Source organism: Coptis chinensis, chromosome 7, assembly GCF_015680905.1.
Source record: "Coptis chinensis isolate HL-2020 chromosome 7, ASM1568090v1, whole genome shotgun sequence".
NCBI classification, from domain to species: Eukaryota; Viridiplantae; Streptophyta; class Magnoliopsida; order Ranunculales; family Ranunculaceae; genus Coptis; species Coptis chinensis.
This window is the reverse complement of record NC_141462.1, coordinates 90,065,506-90,080,574: the sequence shown is the minus strand read 5'-3', so window position 1 is coordinate 90,080,574 and position 15,069 is coordinate 90,065,506. Positions and strand designations below refer to the sequence as shown.

At 35.6% G+C, this 15,069-nt stretch overlaps 2 protein-coding genes across 4 annotated transcripts; one reads left to right on the top strand and one right to left on the bottom strand.

The window, feature by feature from the left end:
* The first annotated feature begins 8,102 nt into the window (after positions 1-8,102).
* On the top strand, positions 8,103-11,638 carry LOC147489864 (trihelix transcription factor ENAP2-like). 3 transcript variants are annotated; one of them, XR_015202107.1, is made up of 4 exons: positions 8,103-9,099; positions 10,500-10,575; positions 10,674-10,774; positions 11,296-11,638. XR_015202107.1 is itself a non-coding variant. In XM_086572646.1 (2 exons), exons 1-2 carry the CDS (start codon positions 8,253-8,255, stop codon positions 10,538-10,540), a joined length of 888 nt encoding a protein of 295 aa, XP_086428772.1. In that variant the 5' UTR covers positions 8,104-8,252; the 3' UTR covers positions 10,541-10,775. The 3 variants fall into 3 exon arrangements, 2 of the variants coding, with proteins under 2 accessions (XP_086428772.1, XP_086428773.1); XM_086572646.1 differs by lacking the exon at positions 11,296-11,638 and having other exon boundaries at positions 8,104-9,099; positions 10,500-10,775; XM_086572647.1 differs by lacking the exons at positions 10,500-10,575; positions 10,674-10,774 and having other exon boundaries at positions 8,118-9,099.
* A 1,857-nt stretch (positions 11,639-13,495) lies between these two features.
* Positions 13,496-14,177, bottom strand: LBD21 (LOB domain-containing protein 21). The gene has a single exon (XM_086571838.1). It carries the CDS (start codon positions 14,164-14,166, stop codon positions 13,645-13,647), a length of 522 nt encoding a protein of 173 aa, XP_086427964.1. The 5' UTR covers positions 14,167-14,177; the 3' UTR covers positions 13,496-13,644.
* Positions 14,178-15,069: the final 892 nt, after the last annotated feature.

The window sequence follows — 15,069 nt, the reverse complement described above, 5'->3', positions numbered from 1 at the left end:
GGAATTGACTTTGGAAGTTCTCAGCCAGGATTATTAGTAGCCCTCCTGTTCGACTGAGTACTTGGTTAGGCATACTAGTTGCACCCGCAATTATTTTATATTTCCGTTTAGGGTCCGGTTCCTAGGACTCAACTTTTTTTTGACTCAGATTTAATTCAATTTTTAGACCTTTGATTGAAACAATCTTAACGGTTCAAACTAATCAGATTAACGAGTTCATATTCTATTTGGTAGTGACGTCATTAGGACCCACGCCACTTTACATTTTTAACTTTTTTTCCTTTTGTTTTTCTTTCTTTGTTAAAACTCAAATTGAAGCCAATGAATACAAAATAAAACACAGTAACTAAAAAACAGAAAGGGAAATATCTTCGAGGCGGCACACAAGTTTCAATTAAGGCAATCATTGACGATGAATTGAATAGAAGACCAAAGAGTCAAACACCACTTACAAAAGGATTTAACTTTTTTTCTCTACTTCTCCAACTTGTTAATGTTGAGAACAAGAGACAAAGAACTCAAAACTGGATTGAATAACTTGTGTTTATTCAATAACAGTGGCTATTATATAGCATTACATGAATGAACTGAATAACTAGGAAATAGCCTATACGTGAAACAGAAATCTCGAAGAAAGTATCAAAATTGTGACACTTCAAGCATTCTACTGTAGCCCAATTGAACACTTGTTCTCGGCCACGACCTCTACCTCTATAATTGCCTTTTCCTCGACCTCTTCCTCCAACTCTGTCATCATAGACCCACGGTGCTTGGTCATCTCCATCATCCCTTCTAAACTTTTGTTCATGAACAAGTAATGAACTCTGTAGCTCATCTACTAAAAGACGATTGATCTCTTTTGACTCCTCGATCGAACAAACTATGTAATTGAACTTCTTAATAAGTGTGCACAAGATCTTCTCAATGATCTTCACATCAGTCATATTCTCTCCAAGATTCCTCATATCGTTTGCCACCAGCATCACCCTCACAAAGTAATCTGTGACAGATTCTCCAAGTTTCATTTCCAACACTTCAAAAGTTTTGCGAAAATTTTGAAGTTGAGCGCGCTGCGCCCTAGCATTTCCATGGTACTTGACCTTCATTGAATCTTACAGCTGCTTTGTCGTCTCCTTATAAGCAATGGTTTTCAGAATGAACTTGTCAATGGATTGAAAAAGATAATTCTTTGCCTTTAGATCCTTCAATTTTGTCTCTTCCAAGGTTTTTGTTGTGCATCAGTTAAAACTACTCCAAGTGTAGGCTCTGCATAGTGCATACCCCTTTTCAACAACACTCCAGTACTCCTTTGAACGTAGGAGTTTCTCCATTAGCATGTTCCAATGCTCATAATCCTCATCAAACTTTGGGATTCAAGCAGGGGCGGCTCAAGGCTATTCGGGGCCTAAGCAAAGTTCGAATAGGGGGCTTTCTACAATTAATACCAATAAAAATTGTTTATAACTTATTGCTTTATTTATGTTATTTCATCATATGAGTGCAAACCCTCATCCTTTATCCGGGCTTGGGACCGGCAATGTATTATCAAAATACTTTGGCGGATTTAAAAGTTTTTGTTTTTTTTTTTTTTTTTTTTTTTTATGCGAAGAAATTTTTACATGTCACAAACTTCAATTAAATTTCATTTTTCTTACTTTTTGAGCTGCAAAATCACTAATTAAATCTTTGTATTTAAGTTCTTCTAGAAAATCTCTTTCTATAGACAATGTAGCTAATCCACTCAATCTTTTTTGTGACATGGTTGATCTTAAGTAAGATTTAATTAACTTTAGTTTTGAAAAACTCCTTTCTGCTGAAGCAACGGTTACAGGTACTGTCAACAATATTCTATAAGCTATATAAGCATTTGGAAAAGATTGTATTCTTTTTAGATAGTTCAATATTTTAATTGCAGATTCATTTTTGGTATCTAAAATTTCTCTTAGTAGTCTTAATTCTAAAAACAAATCTGTACCATCAATATCACAACTCTCTCCATGTTTTAAAAACTTTCAAGATTAAGACAATATTCTTTTAACCTATCATCATCTATTGATTTCAATTTTTCACGTCAAATAAAAATCCGAGCGTTTCTTCAAAACTTTTTAACCTGCTGTTCAAATCTATTATTAAAAGATGATATTGCTTGATCAATTATATATAAGAAAAAATTAGTTCTAAATGACTCTTCGTGTTTGAGTTACTTCATTGTCAACATTCTCATCAAATTGTCTCTTTCTCCCGAATTACACGTTTTCACGAAATACCGGTTCTATATCCATTTGACGTGCAATATCCATGGATGCTATTTTAGCTTTTTCAAATCCTTCTTCTCTGTACTTTTTAAAAAAAAAATGATTAGACCTTTTATTTGATTTATAGCCATGTCAATGGGCATATCTTTAGATTGTAAATCCTTACTAACCAAATTCACAGCTAATATATCATACCAAATAACCATTCCAAACAAAACTCATAATTTTCTAAATCATGCAATGCTAGACTTTCGGCTTCACTCTTTGTTTTTGGATCCTCACTAATTTTTGCTAGCTCAAGTAGAGCATCCCTAATTTCTGGCGCTTGAGTAATCAATGCTTTAACACTCTCAACTCGACTTTCCCAACGTGTTGGTGACAAAGTCTTCACCGTATATTTAGTTAAATACTTACATAAAATATCCCATCGTTTTGTAGAGGAAGAAAACAAACAATAAATACGTTGCAAAATTCCAAAAAATGATATTGCCTTTGAACAAGAATTCACCATATCACATAATACTAAGTTAAGACTATAACATCCACATGGAGAGTAAAATGCTCTAGGATTTATATCTAACAATCTTTTTTGGACGCCTTGATTTTTACCTTTCATATTTGATCCATTATCATACCCTTGACCTCTTATGTCGTTAAAATCTAATTTATATTCTTCTAAAATACATAATAGCTCATTAAAAAGTCTTTTACCCGACGTGTCTTCTACTATTATAAAGTCTAAAAAATACTCTTCGATTCTTATGAGACTTGAGGAAACATCTACACAGCGTAATATGACAGTCATTTGTTCTTGGTGATCGACTAATATCAGGAGTGCAATCAAGTATAACAGAATAATATTTTGCTTCCTTAATTTTTAGAATAATTTTATTTTTTATTTCAGATGCCAACAATTGTATCAATTCATTTTGTATATTGTGACTAAGATAATGAACCTTTAATTTATCATGTTTGATACGCCGGAGATGTTCTTGCATAATTGGGTCAAACTCTGCAATCATTTCAATTAAGCTCAAAAACATACCATTATTAGCTTCATAAATTTTCTCATTCTTTCCACGAAATGTCATATTGTTTTTAGAAATTGTCTTAACAACAGCAATAATTCTTAGTAGTACATTACTCCAATGTTCTTTTTCCCTATCAATTTGCTCTTGGATATACTTATCAATTGTTGTTTTGCTATTTAATCTTTCGCTTAACTCATCCCAAAGTGTCAAATTATCAATGTGACCAGTAGAAAGTTCATGTTTTTTAAGTTTGGTACCAATATTTTGCCAATCATCAGTCCCTTCACCGTTTAATTGAAATTGGGTGCAATTTGAGTTAAATAACTTGCAACAGAAACAAAAGACCTTATTGCAATATTTTGAATATACTAACCAATTTCTATCAAACTTCTCTCCATTTGGTGCTACTTGGGTATAAAATTTAGCTGAAAATTTTCTTTTTGTCTTCATATCAATAGGAAATTCTACGTCACTAACTCTAATTGGACCCTTCTTAACTAACAAATCTCTTAGTTTTGTATCAATTTTACCCCATTGTCCAGGGTCATAAATATCTTGAACTAAAGAGTTGGATTGTTCATTGAGGTTCTCATCAATACTAACAAGCAAATCTTCTGTTGAGTTATCATTTCTTTCATTTGTTTGATTTTCTTCAATGTTATCTTGAACAGAAACACTAGGAGCAAAATTTACATTAGGATCAGTATCAATGTGTTCTATATTTTCATTATTATCCACTTCTATTGGTTGGTCAGGTTGTTCATTTACTAAATTATCACTTGAACTAACCGATTCACTTTGTTTATAGTTTTTTATAAATTTAAAAATAGCTCCTCTTTGAGATTCAATCGCCTCATCTACTTTTCTCTTTTCTTGACGTTTTTGATTACCGGATTTATACTTTCGGTTCATGTCAAAACAGTAAAATAATATGCAAGCAGCAAGCAATAAGCAATAAGTCCTCACATAGTCACATAACATACCAAAAAATAAAATAAAATGGAAACAATCACCGTGAGACGAAGCTTAATTGATAGGCGAAGTCGCGTTTGAAGTATAGGGTAAAAAAGTAGACAATCCACGAGACCGCGACAATCACTTTGGCTAAGCAAGTAAGCAACTAGTCCAATTATACCTGTTAAAACCACTATCCACTATCCAAAAAAAAAAAAAAAAAAAAAGTTTGAGTGGAATTAAATTAGAATTTAGAATATAACAATTTAACAATTAAAGTAAAAAAAGACACCAACCTTTTATTTTCTTTTATCTTTCTTGAAAATAGAGAGAAGAAGAAGGATATAGAGAGTCAGAAAGAATGAGGGATTATAAAACCAAAGAAAGCAAAAAGAAGATGATAGAGGTAAGAGTGTATTGTTGGTTTTATAAAGAGATGAAGAAGAACGTTGATTAGTGATGGAGGCGTGCATTATTTTTGCTTGAGAATTGAAGGCGTGGGAAACGGTGGAGAAGCTGAAGGCGAGAGAAACGAAGGGTCTGTTGTCTGTATACCGTTTTTTTTTTTTTCCAATGTAAAAACGTTTTTTTTTTCTCTTACCGATAGTGGACTGGACTGGAATATATTGGGGGCCCCTTGAGCTGCGGGGCCCTAAGCCGTTGCTTATTTTGCTACATAGATGAGCCGGCCCTGGATTCAAGGTTGCGCAAAGTTATTTGACTTTGCTGCCATTTTCAACTTTCTCACTCTGTGTTTTGGAAATCACTCAAAAGAAAAAAAAAATTACAGTTTTTCTTTCTGACTCTGATACCAGTTTGTTGAGAAAAAAAAGACAAAGAACTCAAAATTGGATTGAATGACTCGTGTTTATTCAATAACAGTGGTTATTATATAACATTAGAGTGTGTTTGGCAACTGAGACTGGAAACTAATTAGGAATAGAACGGAGTAGGAAACCATTGGAATGGAATCTATTAGAATAGAATTTGATTCCAACTTATAAAATGTGTATTTGGCAAACGTTTAGAAATCATCGGAATTCAATTCCTACTTCAATTAATGTGTTTGGTTGCCGTATAGAATCCTCTAACAGACTCCAATTTTTAGTTTATTTTCCCATTTTCGGATTAGAAATAAAAAATCGATTCCCATAGTCTAGGATTCCTTTGGATTAACAGGGGTCTGTCAAAGACTTAATAAAAGGAATTGGAGTCCATTTAGAATCCAATTCTATGTCTCCAAATAGGCCAAAAGTGAGTGGTCCACCAAGGATTCCAGTTAATTCCACTCCTCAAGTCCAATTCCTGGTAAACAAACGCACCCTTACATGAATGAACTGAATAGTTAGGAAACAGTCTATACGTGAAACAGAAATCCAAAAGAAAGTGTAAAAGTTGTGAACAGCTTCCTAAAGACTAGGAATTTTATTAATTGAAGCTAAAACTCAATCAATAATAATCCTAAGACCAAATAACCCTTCAGTTAACACACTGGTGTGAGGTTTCAATTTCAGCTATGACACTCAACTGTGAATCGTCTTGGGGTAATTTATATTGCATCTTGGCCCCCAATTAGTCAACTAAATGGTGTGACTGAAACACCAAGGTTGTGTTTGTTTAGTGGCAAACTTCTAGTGGGAAAATATTAGATTTGCCAGTATTTTCCCACTAGAGTTTTGCCAGGCTAATTTGTAGTGGGAAAATTTTAGTTTGCCAGTGTTTGTTTGCAAAAATTTCTAGTGGGAAAATATGGGATTTGCCAGTTTTGCCAGTGTTTGTTTACATGGTTTTTTTTCCCATGGCAAATAATTTTTCAACTTTTTGGAAATTTTTTTTTTATTTATTTTCAAACTCAATAGTCTAAAAAAAAAGCTAAAACTAAAATACAAAATAAAGATAATTAAAAACAATACAACTCAACATTAATAGTAATAGTGTCTTTGAAACAACCATAAAATAGAGTCAAAATGCAATACTCCTTAACGACCATTGTTATCCAAACACATATAAAATGTCATTGTGCCTTGGATAAATTTTATTTCTATACTTTCCCATACTCGGATCACGTGCTATGGCTTGATCCCAAACCTCGTTGCTAGCTATGATCTTCTGTTCTTCATAACTCCATTCAAACCCCTGTTGCATTGTTACACTAGCAATATCGCGTGCTATCCATTGTAAGGTCTTCACTCGCTGAGTTACATGACTAATAGTCAAGTCGATACCAAATGTAAATGTGTTTTGGAGTGTTTCTCTTGCACGCTCTTTTGATATTGGAAGAAATCCGTTCTCATTCTTATGACCTAGAAGTAGCTCGTTATGGAATATACCGATAAGAACATTGTCCATCTCAGTTGTCCATCGCATTGCCATATCTAATTAATAAGCATACAAATTTAGTTAATATACTTAAAACAATGACAAGTTAAGAAAGTGCATTAGGATAATTAGTAAAACAAACTTGGTATATTTTGTTAAGAAAACATACAAAATGGCCATAAAACATACAATTAATTTTACAACATACAAAATGGCTATAGAAAACAATTATATATATATATATATATAGGGGTATATATATATATATTTTGTTGTTTAGATTATACTGTGAAACATGGTCTTAGATGACGTTGTATGTAAATATACCTATTTTGCTTCATCCTGTTTCTGTATAGATGCAACTTAGAATTTTTTGTGATTTTTAGACTTTAGTATACCTTTTCAGTTCCAAGATAAGCAGGGCCATTTTATGGTGGTGTGGAACTCAATCAGTACTATGCGCTTTTCTACACTATCACATACCTTATTTACAGTAACCAATCCATTTTGTTTGTATTATACTTATCCAATACTTGTCTAACAATGTTTAACAGGTAATTAAAGGAAGAAGGAAAAGACGAAGTAGCTGCATTGTGATGCGTATGTAGATAGCATTTGGCTTGAGCACACATCGATCTGTTTCGATTTTGTAGTGACAATGGCAGTAGTAGGTATAGGTACTGGTTAGGTAGTTATGAGAGAGACTCGGACAGAACTTGGGGGAGTACACACACAGAACTAAAATAGCTAAAGCGTGCATTTGGTAAGAGGACGACGATCCAGCCAGCTCTGAGATTAAACTTATTCAAAGCAGCTGATTCTAACCCACCAATTACAACACACAGCACCAGCACCAGCTCTGAGAGGACAAAAAATGAAGAGAGAGACAGGAGATATAGAGAGATGAAGAGAGAAGTGAGAGAGGAGAGCAGATGAAGAGAGAGAGATGAGAGGAGAGCGGATGAAGAGAGAGGAGATGAGAGCGAGAGATTACCTGTTGAGATCTAGGGCTTGAGAGAACGAGATGCGGCTGTGAAAGAGAGAGAAAAGAGGTGGCAAATTATTATTGCCCTAGTGGGAAAATAATGGGTGGCAAAAGAGTTTAGGGGGGGAGCTGGATTCTATTTTCCCACTTCTAATGGGAAAATATCATTTGCAAAAAGCAGTGTTTTGCCAAAAATGCAGCCAAACACTGGCAAATGGTGCATCTAGTGGGAAAATTTTATTTGCCACCCCCATTTACCACTAAACAAACACAGCCCAAAGGTTTTTGCCTTGAATATACTTAAGCATCTTTCTGCTCAACCAACACAGTCATAGAAAAATACATCTCACTCGTACAAAGTCATCGGGATGCTATAGGCAAATCTAGACTTGACTACTTACAACTTGTAAAATTATACAGATATGAATTTGCTATAACAAAGCTTAAATCTGTCTCATCCATCATCTCAATTCTCAAACAGGGTAAAAAAAAATGGTAAATGGATTCCCGTACAGAGATGAAGAATTGAGCACTAATTTTGGGTTTGTGTTGTTGGGCCGCCCAAAATAATTAAAAATGACGGTGAACACATAAACAGAGTCCAGTGGCCATGAGAGATTACATCATCGGCCGAAAAGAAAAAAGAAAAAAGAAAAGAAAAGAAGAAGACCATTTTATTAACCTTTACCGTCCGATTACAATAAAACAATGCACACTACTGACGTCGACACACGTCCCTTCTCTTTCTCTTTCTCTTTCTCTTTGGTGGGGACGGAAATCCATCTTCGATCTATCCACTTCCGGCGTACCTTAACATCTCCCTTCTTAGTCCCTCATTTCTTTTCTCTCTCTCTCTCTCCTTCTCTTCTCATGGAAACCAACCGGGCCCACCCATACAACGGACGTGAAGATGTTTGGAGTGAAGGAGCAACAGGCACATTAATTGAAGCATGGGGAAACCGTTACTTACAACTAAGCCGTGGAAATCTCCGTCAAAAAGACTGGCAAGACGTATCAGACGCCGTTAATTCCCGTCAGGACGCGGTTAACAAACCAAGGAAAACTGATGTCCAATGCAAGAATCGAGTGGATACAATTAAGAAGAAGTATAAATTGGAAAGAATAAAACCAGGTGGATCTAATTGGCATTTTTATACACGTATGGATGAACTCATTGGTGCTAATCTCACCCCTTCCTTGCATTCCTCATTGCCTAAATTACCACCCTTACCCCCGCCTTCCGTTACATTTACGCTTAAATCTAACCCTAGTTTTAGGAGGAGCCCAAGTGTGGTTGTGTATTCTGGTTCTGATGGCGAGATGGGGAGGAATGAGGTGGGGAAGGATGAGGGGTTTAGGGAATTGGCCAAAGCGATTGTCAAATTTGGGGAGATTTATGAGAGAATCGAGACTTCCAAGCAAGAGCAGATTATGGAATTGGAGAAGCAGAGGATGGAGTTTACTAAAGATCTCGAGTTTCAAAGGATGAAGATGTTTATGGAAGCGCAGCTTCAGCTTGAGAAGACCAAACGTCCTAAGAATGTCTCTGCTTCTGGTGAGATTAACTTATATAAGCTTATCAAGTATGGACTAATGCTTCTGGTTTTCTGTTGAATGAATGTGGTTCTACTGAATGTAGCGAGAATTGATTTTTGTTATATAACCTTGATTCACATGAATAATCGTAAGTGAAGTATATTTTACAAGCCGTGAATTGAAAGAGATGAATATGGAAACTTTGTTGAGTAAATGCCTAGCTTCTAGGTGTTCCAATAAGATATTTAAGCTGGCGACTTCTAGTTCGTGTGGCATGTGTATATATATGGTAGGTTCGAGTGTCAAATGGGCAGAGGAGTAGTAAGGTTGAAGTTCTTTATTGTCCTTTGTTTTCATTGTAAATAGTTTATGTTGTGTGTTTGTTAGTTGGATCTGGCCATTGAATTAATAGAATAGGAAGAAATGTAAGCATGGATACATTCTATTGAAATGGAATCCAACCTGTTGGACATCCCTTTTTGCTGGTGTACTGTCTGTATTAGGTATCTGAAAAACACGATTTGTTTCGTTAGATGTTAACCTTTTTCGTAAAAGGAATCTTTTAACTAGGTCAAGGACTGGATTTACAAGATCTTGCAAGGGATGTTCCAATCCCCTTCATTTCTAAAGATATCTTGTTTAAGCTGATTGAAGCTCATAGTTTTAAAATTGTAGGAAGAAAAAACTGCAATTAGTAACACAGAATATCTGTTTGATGATGTAAAATTTCATTAGAGATCAAGAGAAGAAAGTACAATTAGTAATGCAGAAGATTGTACTACACTGGCATGGGATCAAAATTGCACACCAACATTAACTCCCTGACCTCACTACGAGAAACGAAAGATGTCCACTGTGCTCTGAGTTCTGACTAGGAAACAGTTGATCATATTTGGTCTGTTGTGTATATACAGCATTGGCGTTATTTAGTAATTTCCTTGACTCAACTGTTTTGGAACGGGCTTGTCCAAGGTTGGTGTGGATCTCCTTTCGGCTGTAGCATAATACAGTGTACCATCATCTAACTATCTGAGGTATATGGTTGGAGCAGATTGTGTACCTGTAGTATAGATGACTGATATTTATTGAGCAATTTTTGAAATCATGGGAATTTTTTCTCCCTGGTTGGCGTGACTTGGAGAGCATCCTCTTCCAGTTGTTTGCTTTGTCATGGCACTTCCTTCAATGGCATTCTTTCCCTTTTGTTTCTTTATAGTTTTCTCTTTCCGTTTATTGTAAATGCCTTCAGTGGAATACTCTCTTTTCTTTGTTCGGTTCTGTTTTGGGTACTATACAGTCTAAAATTTGAATTGCGTTCAGTTAGTAGATTGTATAATTTAGACTGTACTGTTCGAAAGGATTCCAAGCTTCTTAAGAAGAATTCTTTACGCCAATAAACTATTTATACTTAACCTGCAGAGATGCTGTGCAGCCTTTGCTATCTAATATTGCCAATGTAGAAGTCTTGACAAATGGCCTAACTGGAGACTCTCTGGTAACAGCTTGAGCTCTTTTAGAATTGGTCTTCAATGGGTGCTCTACATTTAGAGGGTTGACTTTGATTTGGAATTTGGGGTGTATCACATGCCTTAGTGCCTTGGTAAGGAAGCAGGACGCGGGACTGACCGACTGTGAATGCAAATAGGGTTATTTGGAAATCAAGGAATGCCTAGTCCTCAAAGAAGAATCTGAAAGTAGGTCGATGATTATCTGTAACATGTGTGGTGTTGTCATTTTATAGTTATATGGTGTTAGTTGTGTTTTACATTTCTTCGCTTGTTTGTATTGGTGGTTTGTAGCCTTCACTAGACTTGAGAGCTTGGGTCAAGGTCTTGGGATCGATTTCCAACTTCATCGGGCAATATAAGGGGATTTTAATCGGGAAACCTCTAACTAAAAAAAATTGGTGGCTTGTAGCCTTTGATGTGTGTGTGTGTGTGTTTTCTTTTTATTTCATTTAGCGTGCCATATTAGTCATCATATATTGGACTTATCGGGTGTGTGTGTGTGTGTGTGATATTGCATTGTGACTGAGCTTAGTATGTGTTTTCAGTAAGAATTTGAAGTAAAAAGAAAAAGAAAAAAGAGGGTGTATTCTAATTGTAATTTTAGAAGGTAAGCAAAAAATATCAGAAATCTGGGATTTTTGTTTTATTTTGTGAGTATCTGCAATTGTATTAGAGGCGTAGAGCTAATATAATATAACTGTCAACAGGAAAGAAGCTATAGCTGGTATGGCTCAAGCATTTATCAGTTTGAAGGAGAGAATAATACAGATGCTTTTGGGATAGCTCCCTTCTGTCCCTTGAGATCTTATCTCCAAATGAAGATACAAAAAGATGAAGAGATATCTGTGAAAGGTTGAAGCCAGTGCCTGGTACGACAGTATGTTCTATGTGTGCTCGCTCAGTCTACATGTAAATGCACACCTATATCAACAGTAGATTTTCTACTTTTTTGTTATCGCTGTAACATAGTAATTGTATCCTTTTTTTTTTTGCGCTGGAACTGCAGTATTAATTTTCTTTAGTGAGATGATAGGGTGCTGGTTGCTATTACATCATGGGGCTTACATTATATCTCAGTTATTGGGTTATGGACTAATACTTTTGCCGTTAAAATAAATATATTCCTTGTATGTAAATATACTAACCCTGTTTATCTCATTCAGTCCCTCCAAAAACCACTGAAATCCTGTCATTTGTCTATCAAAAGTAAATTTCACTGTTTGTTTATAATTCAGTTCTGCATAAATTGTCCTTTGTGGGAGACCTTGTCGCGTGTATTGTTTACCTTTGTACATCCTAAGTGAATCATGTGCGGATATTTCTACCTACAATGCAAAATTGAAATCAATGATGTTAAAGGGTTTTACATTACAAAGCTGGTAAGAACTTTGCTGGTTGTGTTAAGTTTAGCAGCCATGTTGGTGCTTCTAAAAGCTGAATGTTTACATTACAAAGCTGGTAAGAACTTTGCTGGTTGTGTTAAGTTTAGCAGCCATGTTGGTGCTTCTAAAAGCTGAATGGGCTGCAGTGATATGCATCGTTACCCGGCTGGTTCATAAGGTACCTGAATAGAAATATGTCAAACTGGCAGTATTCTGCCCAAATCAATGGAGAATAATTCACTTCCTAATTCCTATGCAAGGATGCACCACATGATTGAACTGCCAGAGTTCGGGAGGAGTAGAGTGTTTTGCGCAGGCACCAGAATGAGCACCTTTAATGGTTGTGAAAATTTCCTGTTCAATTTATAGATGTTCTTGGTCTGAGGTCTGAGTGTCTGACCAATGAACGTTGGGATGAAAAGATCCAAAGTTGATTCGCTTTTAGATTTGTTATTTCCTTGCAAATGGAGACCATTGAATCAGAGGGAAATTTTGCTCTCGCGCTCTGTAAGTTTCTTCCAATTGTCTGAAGCGAGTGTTTTATTTGGAGTACTGGGTGGTGAGGGTGATGACACCACAAACAGATTTTCTCCCAGTTGCAGCCAATAAGACATACAAGGGCCTATTGACATCATGATTGTGACGTTGCCTATTACCCAGTGACTTCCCCACCGGACATGGTACTCAGTTTGTTTGTTTTTTGTTTTTTTTATAATATTTTTTTTTGTGCAAATCAGGAAGTCGATTAGGAGCGTTTCATTTTTTTTTTTTCGAGAATAACCATTTCCAAATTTAGGAGTGTTTCATGTATCTATGAGAATGTTGCTCTTACATTCCGAAGATAGATAATAAAGGTGTACGTTTCCATGGAGTATAAGTTGAACTTTACTCAATAATCAGTCATAAGAAAGAAGACAGTAAGATAAATATACCACATGGCAAACATCAAGATTCAAGAAAGTAGCACCAGGACATCCTCATCAACATAGCGTAGGGACAATTTGTTTCTTTCAGTTGGGCACTTTCGCTTTTTACATTGGTTGTAAGTTGGTTTAACAGGAAATGTTCTACTTGGCTCATACCGGGCACATGGCATTAATTCAAGTTCTGATTCTTGGGGAAGAAATCACTCTTTAAACTTTCTTAATTTTGGCCCTTCACAATTATCAGCAGTAGTAGTACTCATTTTTAGTTTGGGACTTTAGGTAATACTCTTTCAAACTCAGCTTATTTCTCAAATTTTCTGACAAATCTAACAATATTCTCGGAATCCATTTGAGGAAACATTACTGCTAAACCATGTTTGTCCTTTAAATTCCCTTGCATTGCTATTTCATGCTTGCTGATGCACAAAAGTCGACCCGGTGGTTTGCCCTCGAGGCCTCGAGCTGCATGACACTGATAAATCAATTGCCTAAAGCGAAAAAAGAATATTTGCATGTCAATATAACAAACTGAAATATTATAAAATTCATAAAAAAAAATGAAAATTATAAAGATCCGAGTCCCGACTGTATTAAAGAAACCAAGTAATTCAAAGATATCGATTTAATTGACAGCCATTTCATATGTTCTCCATGATACATATTCATGGCCAACATAAAGATTTATTGATTGATTAATAAGAGTATATAACTACCAGCGTAGTATAATCACAAGTTAACTCTACTGAACTCAATATTCAAGAAGTGTTTCGAATGGAACATGGAGTGCTTCATCAGGTTGTTGCAATTCTAAGGAGTTGGCAACACTTGAATTGCTCTCATTCACCATTCCATAACAGTCGGTGAAGGGCACAGCACCAACATAATCATTGTTTTCAGGGTATGCAGGGGGAGGAGGATTAGTGCTGGTATAACAAGCAAGATGAGCCCTTGTAATGGCAAGATCATGTTGTAATTGCACCATTTTATTCTGCAGTATAGCCATCGTTCCAATGCAGCCATAAACTGGGTCATTCAGTCTCGCCTCAGCCTCGTAAACCAGTGAATTAACTGTCTCGCCTCGTTGATCTGGAGGAACTTCACTGAGAATCTTGCTGGCGTTGCTGGCTCCAAAGACTTTGTGAATTTTGGCAAACTTGTGAATATCATCTGAACGAAAATAAGGTGCAAATATACAACTAGGAGTGCATTTCCTCTTGAGGAGCTTGCAAGCAGCACATGAAGAAGCAGAACGTGAATCACAGCGCTTCATTTTTCCATATAAGTCGTTGTACTCCATAGTGCCTTATCCTTCTCCCTTCACATGTATATATATAGTATTTTGCATGGACGTTTTAGAATATTAGATTGACTTAATTAGTACAATATAGAATAAGTCGATTTCTAAGTCATGAATTAAAACAGTAATGTGATGATTTTCATAAAAACAAAATCTTCATGCTTGTAAAGTATACAGTTCTCTATGACAAGTTAGAGCAAGCCATAAACGAGCCAAGTCCAAGAATGAGCTGACCCCGAGCAACTCTGTTGAAATTCCAATCGTACGTTTAACTGTATAAGTAAATTATTTCCATTCTATTTTATCGAAAAAAAGAAAAAGAAAAAGAAAATTCTTTCCATTTTGTCCACACCCTCTCATTCGATATACAGTGAAATTTTCTCCTTAAAAAACTTCCACAGGTACATTTTGAGCTAGAATGACGGGTGGTCATGAACAAGAATAGGGATGTTCAAAGTATTTGCTACCTTTAAAATCCTTCTGTTTTTTTTTTCGGTAAACTTTTTAAAATCTTTCTTAATACGATGCAAATACTACTATATAAGACTTTGTAAGCTTTAAATTACTGCAAAGTCTTTGATCGCTTAAGTTTGAATACTTTGGTAGATTAATTTTAGTGGTGGAAATACCTAGCAACTACTTCAAAAGATCCCTCTTCTAGCTCCAAAGATAAACGGGCACAACTTCTTTATCGTAGCCTATCACGGGAAGTTGTTCATTAATTTTCTGGTAAGTGCAAGTCATGCTTGTTACATTTACACCCTAGTTAGGCGCTTTTATCTTGAGTACGTGACGGGAAACTTCATGAGCGTAAAATTGCACTATGTTCGATTGTTGGATATGATTATGAACATAGTCACAAATTCGGAATTCGAA

Coding starts and splice junctions, on each gene's coding strand:
- LOC147489864 (XM_086572646.1), top strand. CDS start 8,253: ATGCACACTACTGACGTCGACACACGTCCCTTCTCTTTCTCTTTCTCT. Junction 9,100..10,499: donor TAAGAATGTCTCTGCTTCTG/GTGAGATTAACT, acceptor CTTAACCTGCAG/AGATGCTGTGCAGCCTTTGC.
- LBD21 (XM_086571838.1), bottom strand. CDS start 14,166: ATGAAGCGCTGTGATTCACGTTCTGCTTCTTCATGTGCTGCTTGCAAG.